Source organism: Myodes glareolus, chromosome 4, assembly GCF_982192425.1.
Source record: "Myodes glareolus chromosome 4, mMyoGla1.1, whole genome shotgun sequence".
In the NCBI taxonomy this organism is placed as follows: domain Eukaryota; kingdom Metazoa; phylum Chordata; class Mammalia; order Rodentia; family Cricetidae; genus Myodes; species Myodes glareolus.
In genome coordinates this window covers 69,678,733-69,692,024 of record NC_142029.1, presented here as the reverse complement: position 1 = coordinate 69,692,024, position 13,292 = coordinate 69,678,733, and the positions used below count along the sequence as shown (strand labels likewise).

Sequence of the window (13,292 nt, the reverse complement as noted above, 5' to 3'; positions counted from 1 at the left end):
ATCACATGCCTTAATCTGCAAAACCTGAAACCTAAGAGATGCTAAAATTCCAACTTTTTGTTTTGGGGTTTTTTATTGTTGTTGTTTGTTTGTTTTTCTTTTTTGAGACAGGGTTTCTCTGTAGCTTTGGAGCCTGTCCTGGAACTAACTCTTGTAGACCAGGCTGGCCTTGAACTCACAGAGCTCTGCCTGCCTCTGCTTCCTGAGTGCTGGGATTAAAGGTGTGTGCCATCACTGCCCAGCAAATTCCAACTTTCTTAAGCTTTGACATAATACACAAAATTTGGGAGTTTTGGAACATTTTGGACTGCAAATGTTTTGATTAGGGACCTTTAATCCCAGCACTCAGGAGGAAGAGTCAGGCAGATCTTTGAGTTCAAGGCCAGCCTGGTCTCCACAGTGAGTTCCAGGACAGCCAGGGCTACACAGTGATACCCTGTCTCAAAGGAAAAAGAGATAAAGATGCTTGGTAACCCAATAGGCCAGAAAAGATATTAGGGTAGAGTCCTGAAAGGCCATCGTAACTCCGCACAACCTTTCACCCCCTTTTATCTGTGTAAGGGAATGGCAAATGACAAGCGATAACTGACCGCCTACTGATTTGCACACAGAAAGGCGAGAGATTAGGGAAGTTTCGGGTAAACCAACACTGGGCTGCTAGTTTCAATGATTAACAACGGGAATGTGTGCTCAGCTGGGCAGGGGTTGTTCCTAGCAAAACAGAGCCATGAACACAGCAGGAACCCAGCCATGTTTGTGCAAAGAACCATCCCCCAAACCGAAAAACACCTCTGAAATCTGGCAGTTTGTGATAAGGGATGCTTCCACCTGTGTTTTTGGAAGAGTGACCATTTTGTTCTTGCGGCGAGTTGTACCTTGCAAGAGGAAGTTTAACAGACTAAAAGTGTCTGTTAATTCACTGACCACTGTGGCAACCACTAGATTATTCCATTGCAGCCGGCTGAGCAACTACAGTTTCCACTTGTAGGCCTTGTCTCTACAGTACAAATCACAAGTAAGCCTCCCCAGCAGGCACTCCTACAGCTTCAAATCCTGGCTCTGTCCACCAGGGTGCCCTTGGGTAAGGATTGTGGTGTTAATACATTGATCTGGACAGCCCCTGGTTTGTGTGTATGTATGTGTGTGTACATACATGTAGGTGTGTGTTTGTAGAATATGTGTAGAATATGTATACACACATGTGACGAGGAGAGGTCAACCTCATGTGTCGTTTCTAAGGAGCCATCCATCTTGTTTATTGAGACAGTGCCTCTGATTGGCCTGGAACTCACTGAGTAGGCTAGGCTGGCTGCCCAGGGAATCCCAAGGTTTCAGCTGTCTGTGTTCCGCAGCTCAGGCAGGACAGGCAGCACTATGGCTGGCCTTTTTGTGTGTGTGTGTTGGGGGGGGGGTTGCTTGATTTTTTTTTGTAAGATTTATTTATTATATATACAGTGTTCCACTTGCATGTCTTCCTGCAAGCCAGAAGAGGGCACCAGATCTCATTACAGATGGTTGTGAGCCACCATGTGGTTGCTGGGAATTGAACTCAGGACCTCTGGAAGAACAGTCAGTGTCCTTAACCTCTGAGCCATCTCTCCAGCCCTGTTTGTTTGTTTTTAAACGTGGATTCTAGGGTTCTACTTTGAGCCTTTACACTCATGCTACAAGGACTAACTACACTACCACCCAAGCCCCTCACTTAGCAACTTACAAGGCGACCAAGCTCAGCTGTCGTTGTCACCACCTCAGACATCATCTGCTCAGCACGTTACAGCAACTAAGACTTCGTCTGACGTATGAAGGTTCCTGTCTTGAGCCCCCAGTGTGGCTGGTGAGCTTCGGGATAGCAATGGTCCCTTCACTGTGCTGGGGCAACTTCCTCTCTCCTATATCAGAAGGGGCAGACAACCTGTAGTTTGTCAGCAGGTTGTAACAAGTACTCAGTGCCTGGTATGCAAAGTCTTTCCCACTTCCTCAATCCTACTTTTCTACCAGAGAGAGAAAAAAAAATTGGAAGATCAGCCTGAGTCCTCTGCTCTCAAGGTGACTGTCAGCCTCAGGCACAATGCTAAGCTGCCCGGGTCCTGCACAGATGCTCAGCTAAGCCCACAGTTCCTCCATGCCCCTGACAATTCTACCCAAAAGCCACCTCCAAATTAAAAAGGTTTCCTTGTGGCTGTGAGTTTGCCTTGTATGCACAAAGCCCTGGATTCCAGGCCCAGTACCCCACAAATGGATTCCCACAGCCACGTGGTAGCTCATAACCATCTGTAACTCCAGTTCCTGGGCATCTGATTCCTTCCTCTGGCCTCTGTGGTCACCAGGCATGCATATGGTACACCTATGTACACACAGGCAAAAAAAACTATACACACATACATAAAACCTGCTTGATGGCACATCCTAAACTCTCACCATCAGGAAAGACGAGCCAAGAGCATCAAAGTTCAAAGTCATCCTTGGCTGCACAGTTAGTTTTAAGACCAGCCTGGGCTAAATGAGGCCCTGTCCTCAGGAAAACCATTGTTTCACACAGACAGTGCTCTGAAAGTATCTCTCCATTGTCCCTTACAGCACCAGGGGCTTCACTGTATGTCTGGACTCTCCTGAAAAACAGAATTGACTCCACCTATGTTTGCCCAGAATGGCACAGGCTGTTAAACTGATTTTGAGCAAAGAGTCATCTGATTAATTGGGTCATATTTTAATTCAATTAAATGTGTTAGGTGTGAAAAAAAACTTAACAATTGCTATCCTGCAGGTTGAGAATTTTTTTTTTACATCTTAGAGTTCATATTAAATATTTCTAAAATGTACGGTTGTCTTGGCAACATGGAGAAGAGATATAATTCATTTAATTCTGGTTATATAGGGCATTTTATCCACTAGGAGGATTCTGTACTTGCCCTTGTGTCTTCTCTTTTCTTTACAAATAGGTCTTTTGAACAGAGTCAACTGGAGCACAAAGAATGGGGGGTGGGGGCAGGGGCTGAGACTGTATTTCTGTCTGAGAGCTACTCAGAGTGGTCTATGGTACAGCAAGGAAAAGTGTCTCTAAGCCCCACATCTGAAATCCAAAAGGCTCTAAACAAATTCTGCACCCCTCTGAGTATCATGATGCTTTGCGTCTTCAACCATTTTGCTTCCAGGTCTTCTTCAGCTTTCTGATGCTCAACCATTAGTCTATGCAAGGACCCTCAAAGCCAAAATGCCACAGAATCGGAAACACTTCTGGTCCCCCAGCATTTTGGATAAGGATGACTTAGTCTGCAGTTGGGAAATTCAGTGAATTCGTTTTGTGTTCACTGAATCAAGGTTTTACTCTTTTGAGTAAAAAAATGCGTTCTGCGTATTTCTTGCTGGGTTTGCTATAGGTGTCAGGCAGCTGAGTCATTAGCCCTACCTCTGAAGGCATGGCTTACCACAGGGGACCTCAGGTCCGGGCCAACCTGTCTCCTGTGTTAAGGGTGTGTTCAGTGTTTATTAACCTTCATTGTCACTCAGTTAATAACAGAAAATCATCCCTGGACAGGAAATTAAATGTCAGTTGTAATTCAAAAGACAGACAGAGAGAAGTCACAGTCAAACTGAGAAGCAAAGTTTCAGGTACTGGATATCTAACGGCAGACTCCACAGCCTTTCTGTTCGTGACCCCTGGCCTGGCTATCATCTTAGAATACACCCTGAATTCCTGGCCCATCATCCTTGCCCCAAAGCTGTCAGAATTCTGTCCTGTGTTCTCCCTCAGAGCTGTCTCCACCACGGCCTCAGCATTCAGTGTCTTGCAATGGCAAGACAGCTTTGCGAAGCACCTCAAACACCCTTTCCGTCCTGCTAATCTGTCCATGAGGCCTCTACGGAACTCAGACTGGTTGGGGCACTGATGGGAAATAGGATCCATTAAGCACTGCACGATGCTCTGGCCTCTTCTGTTGTCACATCCTGGTGGTTCTTAGTTTCGTCCTCACTCTGTCTTATACAATTGTCAGAACTCCAGTTGCACAGAGTGAAGGCTGAAGGAACATGGCACAGCCGATGCTCAGAGTGTGGCTGCCTTAAGCTGGCAGCTTGTGTGGTGTCCAGTGAATGAAGACCGTCGCTGTTTTCCTCGAAGCACGTTAAAACAGCCCCTGGCATCTCTGAGTTTAAGGCTAGTTTACCCTATCCTAGGGTAGCCTAAATCCGTGACTCCCCACTGGAGAGGCAGGCTCCCCCTTATCTGAGCTCTTTGGCACTGTGCCCTCCTCAGTCACAGCCGTTCATGTTCCCCTCTGAGAAACCATTTGTGGGTCCTCTTCTTTTGTTTGGTTTTTGATTTTGTTTTTCTTTTTGCATGTCTCTCGATGTGTGAACCGTCTGCCAACAAGACCATTGCTTTCTTCCTCTGCACATCCTGCAGACCCTGATAGGTGTTCCGTTCAAGGGACCTGAACCAGCAGGAGGGTCTCAGCCCGCGGCACTCCACAGAACCAGGGTAGCAACTGAGGGGTCCATGCGAAGGGCAAGAAAGTAGGGGATCCCAGTCAAGTCCCAGTGATTATGCTGCTTGAGCTTGTAGCAAACATCGTGCCCAAGGGTGGGAGAAGATTGCTGCTTCCCTCAAACCACCAAGAGCTCTCATGGTTGCTTTTCCAGCTTAGCATGGTGCCTTTGCAGCCGTTCTCAGCCTGTAGATCAAATATCAGATTACTGCATCATCGATATTTACATCATAATTCATAACAGTAGCCAAATTGCAGTTATGGAGCAGCAGCGAAGTAATTTTATGGTTGGGGGTCACCACAGCATGAGGAACTGTGTTAGGGTCACAGCGTTAGGAAGGTTAAGAACCATTGGCTCGGAGTAATGTAGTCTGGGAGGGACTTGAGAGCAGGGTATCTTGTGGTGTCTGGAAATAACACCAGCCTAGTTCTTGCTCAAGGAAACCAGAGGTTGTGGGCCCTGAAGGAGGCCCACCAATCAGAAGGCAGCACTGGCTTGGCTTCCACTTTCATTGGATTCCCTGCAGAGTTCCAGGTAGGAGGTTGGAGCTGTGGGGAGACAACGAAAAGGAAAAAGGGAAGGGCCTGGGAGAAAGAGAAGAACTGAGGTGAGGAAGGTAGGGGGAAGAAGAAGGGAGAGAGAGGCTGTCGCTGTTTGCCACAAGCAAGCCAGTGGGAAAGGTACTTTATGAACCTTTTTCTAAAGCATGACTTTGGGGCATAACCTCCACACCCAAAGATCTGAAGGTCCTGGGAGCTGGGAGCAGCTGAAGGACTTTGGGCAGAAAGGGAGCAAACCTAGGTGTTTGGTTGGTGACACTACTGGCTCCTCCCAGTGACTAGGGCCCTCCTCCTGCTGGACCTGTCCATCAGTCTTTGCTTCTGTGTTGCCTGAGTTCATCTCTTTCCTTAGTAGTCAGAGATTTGGTGCTGTCTTTCATAGTCAGCTACAAAGGAAGGCTAGATGTCAGTTAGGACCGGAATGTACCATGTGACAGAAGGTCAGGAACTCATGGGTTTTCTCCCACTTAATTGGTCTCAGGTGAGGCCACCCTACAGCAGTGCTCCGCTGAGACTCTATGGCGGGACTGGACTCTCCAGGCTGAAGGGGCGGCTCTCTCTCTCTGCTGAGGTCTCAACCTTCTGCAGCCTCTGGGTTGCTCTGAGGGGAGCAGATGCTTGACTGTACTCGGCACACTCCCACTTGCCCTTGGCGCTGGCCCCAGGGAGGTGGGCTGTGGGGGTGGCGCTCTATGGCAACTCGCTCTGCAGCTGAGCAGAGCTGGAAGGCTTCTGCCACTGTTCCGTGTCTGTCTGTTCTGTGGGCAGAGTTCTGGGAACAGGCTCAATCCGAATTGTAACCAGGTTGCTTTGGGCCTCTAGGCTCCGTAGGAATGGGGTTTTCCCTTCCTAGGGAATTTCACTCCTCTGTTTCAGGCATATAAATACTTTCTAGAAACCTTTAGAAATACATTTCAGGACCAGTGTTCTCTACGAAGCCTGACAAGTTGAGTTTAATCCTTACGGAAGGAGAGCACCAACCCCTGCAAGTTGCCTTCTGAGGGGGAGCCGGAGAGGTCGCTGGGCAGGTAAAAGCATTTACTGCCCTCCCAGAGGACTAGATGCTTCTTAGTTTCTATGCTGGCTCACAGTCACCCATAACTCCAGTTCTGTGGGATCCAATGCAGTCTTCCGATTTCTGCAGGTACCAGGCGAGAACGTAGCACATATACATGCATGCAGATAAAACGTACACATGAAGTAAAAATAAATCTAAACAGAAAGGTTTTAAAAGGTTAAACACGTATTTCTTCTAGAAAGTTCTCTCTCTCTCGTGGCCCACAGCCCTTTGTGCTGTAGTCAACACAGCTGACCCTCGCTAGAGAGGGTGTGTTAAGTGTGATGCCTTCCACAGAATGAAAGCCTTCCCTCTTGTCCCCTCCAGAAAGAACTGTTGGGGTTTCCTTAACCTTTCTCGCAGACTTATCACACTCAAACCTTCCATTATCTCGCTCCACTCTTTCCCTTTGAACCTTCTCCAAAACAAGCCTTTTAAGTTAGGGAAACCGTAACTTAATTAGATCTCTCATTTCCAGAGGATTCTCGTGGCTCCTCCAAAGAAATAAATTAAATTTCAGTCAGATATATTTCACGGGGGGGAAGGGTGCAAGAAAAAGAAATTGGATTCTTTATATAAATAGCACATTGTCTGGGGCTGAAAATGAATTTTCCTTATTCTGATTGTTTTGGGGACAATGAGTCCTTTGGGGGACATTAAATCCTTTTGAGTTTCTAGCCTTCAGCTCCCCACAACTGGTGGGCTTTTGTGTATAGGTGGCTTGTCTATCTAAAATAGGGAGGCAGGGGTCTCGGCCTGGGGAGTACCTTTCAAAGGTGGTGAGGGTAAGAGGCTGCCAGCCTTTTGGCCAGCTTCCTTTCTTGGGGACTTCCTCTTAGTGAGTAGGCCTGTCTTTCACAGTGCTCACCCAGGTAGCTGACCACAGGCGAGCCAGGCTGGGAGGAAAGCCAGGCCTGACTTAGCTCTCAGCTGCTAACAGAATTCTAGGCCCTGTGCTCTGCAGGGAGGATGCTTTGGAAAGAGATTTCTCCACTTCTCTCCACTGGAGCTTCCCTTGGTAGACTGAAGAAACTGGGCTCTCAAATGATGTCTCAGGCCCCTCCCAGCCTGACCCAGAGACTCTCACAGTATTCATTGTCCTAAGTGCTCCACAGAGGGGTCTCGAGAGAAAGGAAGACCCAGGTGCCGCAGGCAAACAGGAGAAGGATACCCGGAAAGAGCAACAGTTCCCCTTGAATTCCTTCCCTTCTCCCGAGGACCCCAAGTCAGTGTACTGGAAGGGGGACGAAAATGATCACTTATTGAGGACTCCTTTTGAAAATGACTGGCCACCTGTGATGTGTCAGCACTGCCCAAGGCTCCATGTACATCAGTCCGCTTACATTCCACGACGGAGTAGAGGCACTCAGTGTCTTCCGCCATGGCAGCCACCGCTCTCTTCCCCAGGAGTCAATATTCTCCAGCTCACAATGCCCCTCTTTGGAGCAGTCATTTGACTCTGTGTGTTGTCAAGGTTCTCAGGTTTTCCCTGCATTGCTCTTGCTATTGCTGTTACTGTTACTACTACTACTACTATTGAAAGAAGATCTCACCATGTAGCCCTAGGTAGCCTGGAATTCACTATGAAAACCAAGCTGAGCTCTGCCTCCCCCAGTGCTGAATCAAAGGTGTGCACCACTGTACCCAGCCCCCTCCATTCCTCTTGCCCCCAGTGCAATCAGATAGTTAGCTTACTACTCCTGTCTTCCTGCCTGCTTGGCTGAATTCCTTGGGGACAGGGACCATGTAAATCTGGTTCCCAGCACCCAAAAGGGTGCTGATGAAAACGTTGGCAGTGAGTAGCAACTTGTAAGCCTGTGTGCATGAATCCATGGAAGCGTAGGTCAGCATCAAAGCCAGCTCTGAACCCAGAACTCTGTGACTCTGGCTGACCTGGCCTTGCCGTGTTCCTGGAAAACTTGTGTGCAGGGCTTCATTACTGTGTGTCTCTTGTAGATGCTAGCCCACCATCAGGAGGGCCATGAGCAGTCTCTCCAGAAGTAACCAATGGTATTCCGCCATCTCTATTTCATCCAATATCATTGGTCCCCAAAGATGTCTGTAAAATTGGAGATGATGGAGCCACCTGGGTGGTTGGGGCATGGAAAAGGAGGAAGTGAGTTTATCCAAGTGTCCTCAGAAATGTTTAGCTCCACCTCTCCGGGTCCATAGGCTCCGCCTCCTCACCCATCCCTCAAGGACTGTGAGACTCTGCTCTGTGGAGGGGGGGATCTAGGTCATTGGAAAGGAGTGGGTGAAAATTGAGGAGGAGAAGTGCAGACATGACAACTTTTGGGGAAGCGAAAATAAAACCCTAATGTGGAAACTGAAAATAGACGGTAAGGGATGTCAGGCTGCATGCAAATCCGATGCTAATTACGTGGAAATTAATGACGAGCCCTAACTTCCATCTGCCTTCCTGTGACCCATGGGGAGCCGCTGCTTCAGGCGTCTTTCCTATGCCACCTAGCAGTGCTGGGAACACAAACTCTGATGTCGCCCCCTGCCCACTCCTCCCCAGTGAGAGAAACTGAGAGAAAGGCTAAAAATACCAACAATAGATATTTGATTTCTCTCTGCAGACAAAAAGCTCTGGCATCCACAGGAGGAAGAAGCGTTCAAGCAGCATGTGACTGGTTGGTATGAAATAAATAAATTGAGAAAATAGCATGTAATTAACTGCGAATGTCTGTGAGGAGTGCGGCTGTGCAATCTTTTTCTAATGGACCCTTCCAGGAGGGGGATGAGCCCAATGTGACAGGCCCGTTTGTCAAGTGGCCTGCCTCCTCTGCCCTGGCCCCAGGGTGTGTGTATCTCCTTGGATCTGTTTAAAGGCTTTCAAAATCGTCCCAGATAGAGGCTCACATTATCTAAGCCCTGCCAGTCTCTTCAAGATTCACTATCCATGTGTGGAGGCCAGGCTGGCCAATTAGAAAGCTGTCCTACTTAGGCGTTTGCCAGGATGTCACTCCCAAGAGAAGCCCGCAGGTCACCTTCCTGGAGCTACCTCTTGCTTTGGAGGTTCAGGAGCTCCAGCATAGAGGAAGCTGAAGGACAGAGGGTGTGCAGTGAAAACACTGTGGGGCCAGGATTTGAAGTTAGCCCAAGGATGCAACCTGGAGAGCAGCTTTGGGTTTTGTTTTTTGGGTTTTTTTTGTTTTTTGTTTTTTGTTTTTTTAGGGAGTTGTGGGATGAGGAAGCGTACCACTCTCTGGAGAACAGACATCTCTCTCCATCTGAGAGTTGGTTGGGAGTGTAAGCTTCGAAGGGTGGATCTTTCCAGCACAAATGGAAATCCTTGTCCGTGTAGTCCTGGGGGTTGGAAGCATGGAGAGGGATGGGCCTGCCTTTTCTGATCTTCCTTATGCACTGTTCTCCAGTGAGGCTTTCTTGGCTTTCTCTCACAGGTTGTTCTCCCATGTTGGTGACCCCTTCCTGGATGACCCCCTGCCACGAGAGTACGTCCTCTACCTCCGCCCAACTGGCCCATTAGCCCAGAAGCTTTCCGACTTCTGGCAGCAGTCCAAGCAGATCTGTGGGAAGAACAAGGCCCACAACATCTTCCCCCACATCACCCTCTGCCAGTTCTTCATGGTGAGCTACGTTGCATCTCTCCCTACCCTCACCCCCAGTGTCCCAGACAGCCCCGGGGACCTGGACTGAAGATAGGAGCTGTTCGAGAAGACTAAGGAAATGTTCAAGAGCTTTCAGCACTGGGTGGACCCCCCAGGGGTCAGTGTGGTCCATAGCGAGGACCTCACCTTAGTTGCTCACTCCTGACATCTGCTGAGGCTTGGAGCATCCGGGTTTAGTGCATCAGGACAACCATGCGCTTCCACAACCTGAAGGACAAGTCTGAGCCTTTGTGGGTAGCACTCTGGCCTGGCACCTGAGCAGCCATTGACATAATTTTATACATGCTTTCTGTCTACTCGGTCCACTCTTAGCTTAGGATGGGAGTCACAGTCTCTCTCTCTCTCTCTCTCTCTCTCTCTCTCTCTCTCTCTCTCTCTCTCTCTCTCTCTCGTGTGTGTGTGTGTTCCAGAGATCCACCTCAAGTGCCATTTCTCAGAAGCCATCCATCCACCTTGTAGTCTAATCTGGAATTCATTAAGGAGTCTAGGCTGGCTGGCTGGCCAATAAGTCCCAGAGCTTCTCCTGTCTCTGCCTCCCTGATGCTGGGATTACCGCCCGTGCTGCCCCACCCAGTTTTTTTATGTAGTTCTGGCAATGAAACTCCACATCCTCATGCTTACGTGGCATGTACTCCTCATGAGCTATTTTCTTTCCTTTCTGTTGTTTTGAGACAGTGTCTCATATAGTTCAGCTTCAGACTTGCAGCATCACAGAGGATGACCTGAAACCCCTGGTCTTTGAATTCCTGATCCTCCTGCCTCATTCTCCTGGGTGCTGTGGTTATGGGCATATGACACCGTGACTGGCCAGCTCTCAGAGCAGGGAGGGGAAGAAACAGAGAGGGGGGCACTAGATAAGTGGGTTACAGACAAGAAAAGCCTCTCCACCCATGTGGACTGCACCACAGGGTCTTACTAGAGTTTTCTAGAGACTGAAAGATAACCCTCGCCTGCCACAGTTCCTCATCCACACTCTGTCTATGGAGAAGCTTATTTAGGGGCTAAATCAATCCTCCATCCCCTGAAGTCTGAAGTCCACGTCATCTACTTCCACTCTCATGGAAATGGGGTTGACCTACCCACACGTGTTCCACACGAAACAGGATGGTAGCCTTTTCAAAGTACATTTTGCTTTGTTTTTTTCCGAATGTAGCCTCCGTTCGTGTGTGTCTCAGGTAGAAGACATGTTCCTAACCCCTTGTTTCTAGCAGCTCACTCTGAGAATTAAATCAACTGTCACTTCCTCTTAGTCATGCCAGGATCTTGCAGAAAAGCATTCAGAGTTTTAGAGACTCATTCTTTCTCTCAGCCCTCCAAAGAGGGTAGGTGGCTGACATCACCACTCCCAGACTTAATCTTCCTTTTTCCCCATGATCGTGGAAGTGGAGGTGGAGACAGCAGTTGTCTAAGGAGCAGCAGAAAGAGCGCTGGAGGCTGTGTTCCTGTCTTTGCTTGTTGCCCCCCCCCGCCACCCTCCACTCTCACACACTCCTCCTCCTTTGACTCTCAGGCATCTTCCTCTATCTACCTCTGCCTTACTCCCTGCAAAAGGGTCTCTTGCTGATCTGGAACTCGCTTGGGGGCGGGAGAGGTAGGCTGGTTGGGTAGCCAGCTATCAGACTCGGGGTAGCTCAGCCTCCCTGTGTTGGGCTTATGAGTACGTCCAGCATGCCTGACTTTTTATGTGGGTCCTGGGGATTTGAACTCAGGTCCTCATGTTTGCAGAGTAAGCACTCTTTCACACTGGGTTGTTTCCCTAGCTCTGTCTTGGGTGTTTTTTTTTTCAAGGTCAGGAGTCAAGGTCTCAGGTATTCCAGGTTAACCTAGAACTCAATATAGCTGAGGATTACCTTACACTATTCTTCCCTTTCTCGGTGCTGGGTTTTCAGATGTGACCTCAACATCCAGTTTATTCCCCGCCCTCCCACCCAGTTTTAAGCTATTCCTCGGCTTCCCTACTACCAGGCAAGCACTCTACCTAAGTATGTCTAAGCTATGTCCTCTGCTCTAACCGCTAGGGTTTTTTATACATTTTATTTTATGTTTATAGGTGCTTTGCCTATGTGTATGTCTGTGCACCGCTTTCATGCCTGGTGCACACAGAGGCCAGAGTAGGGTGTTGGATTCCCTGGACCTGGCCTTATAGGCTGTTGTGAACCACCATGTGGGTGCTGGGACCCAAATGTAGGTCCTCTGCAAGAGCAACAAGTGCTCTTAACCTCTGAGCCATCTCTCCAGCCCAAGAACTTTTTATTTGACATATTATAGTATATAGCATGACTGTTGAATATATGCATTTGTTATAGAATGTTGATTGAGCTGGTCCTATATACATTACCCATCCTCGTTGTTTACCTGTGGTAAGAACTTGACTAGCTCCTGCCTTCCTCTTCTTGTTTTCCTTTGGGTTCTGTGGATTGAGCTCAGGGCCTCTTGCATACTAGGAAAGACCTCTCAACACTGCACCCTATTTTCAACCCTAAAATCTACCTTTTAGCAGTTTCCTAGTACACAGCACATCGCTTCTAACTTTTGTTACCAGGCTCCCATTTACCCCTCTGAAATTGTGTTTCCTTCAACCGACACCTCAACCCCAACCCTGCCTTTCATTTTCTGATTAACCAATCAGATGTCATTCTGGCAAGGTTCGCAGGAGCCACTGTAGAGCAAGGGGAGTGGGCAGAGATGTCATGATGCACCCCTTAGCTCCATTTGCCCAAGGATAACCAGTGTCTGGATCATTGAGAGCCTGCAGCTCTTCCCTCCCTGGTGGACAGCAGTGCTGGTTAAGTAATGGCACGATCAGCCTCAGCTCTCTGGGGGCAGACAGAGTGCTCAGTGCCAAGGGGCAGCGGCAGGCTTCTCTCTGTCCTGGACTGTAACGAAGCCTGCTTGTTTTCCATGCCTAGTGCGAGGACAGCAAGGTGGATGCACTGGGGGAAGCCCTGCAGACTACTGTCAGCCGTTGGAAGTGTAAGTTCTCTGCCCCGCTGCCCCTGGAGCTCTACACCTCCTCCAACTTCATCGGGCTCTTCGTCAAGGAAGACAGCGCAGAGGTCCTCAAGAAGTTTGCTGCTGACTTTGCTGCGGAGGCCGCGTCCAAAACTGGTAAGCGCCCACGGTTCCCAAGGTCAGAGGTCAAAAGGGCAGACATGGGAATGGTTGTCTGGCAATCACCCTACAAAGAGAAAAGGATTTGTTTTGGCTCACGGTCCCACAGTTCTCTACCAGTGGTGGTTGCGCCTGGGTTGAGGCAGAATGTCATGGTAGGGTGGCATAGTAGAACAAACCTGCTAACTGCAAGGAGACCAGAAGGCAGTCTGCAGTAAGCACAAGTGGCTGAGGTCCCAATGTCCTCTTCAAAGGCACATCCCAAATAACCCAAGTTCTTCCTATAGGCTCCACCTCTTCAAGATTACACCTCCTCCCAGTAGTACCACAGGTTGGTGACCAAGCCTTCCACATAAGACATATGGGGACTTTTATGACCAGATGGTAACTTATGCAGAGGAACGGGCTGGAGACGGGAAGTGGAGGGATCATGTGGAAATGGAC

General features: G+C 48.8%; 1 protein-coding gene across 2 annotated transcripts in view; it reads left to right on the top strand.

Annotated features, from left to right (window-relative positions):
* Ubash3b (ubiquitin associated and SH3 domain containing B) overlaps positions 1–13,292 on the top strand; it is a 143,864-nt gene that overhangs the window by 97,387 nt on the left and 33,185 nt on the right. The window contains exons 2-4 of one of the 2 annotated variants that reach the window (XM_048416799.3): positions 8,685–8,738; positions 9,510–9,696; positions 12,647–12,845. In XM_048416799.3, coding sequence (XP_048272756.2) covers positions 8,685–8,738; positions 9,510–9,696; positions 12,647–12,845 — 440 coding nt within the window. Of the gene's footprint in view, positions 1–8,684; positions 8,743–9,509; positions 9,697–12,646; positions 12,846–13,292 lie in introns of both variants that reach the window. The other variant, XM_048416800.3, reaches the window with a different exon arrangement.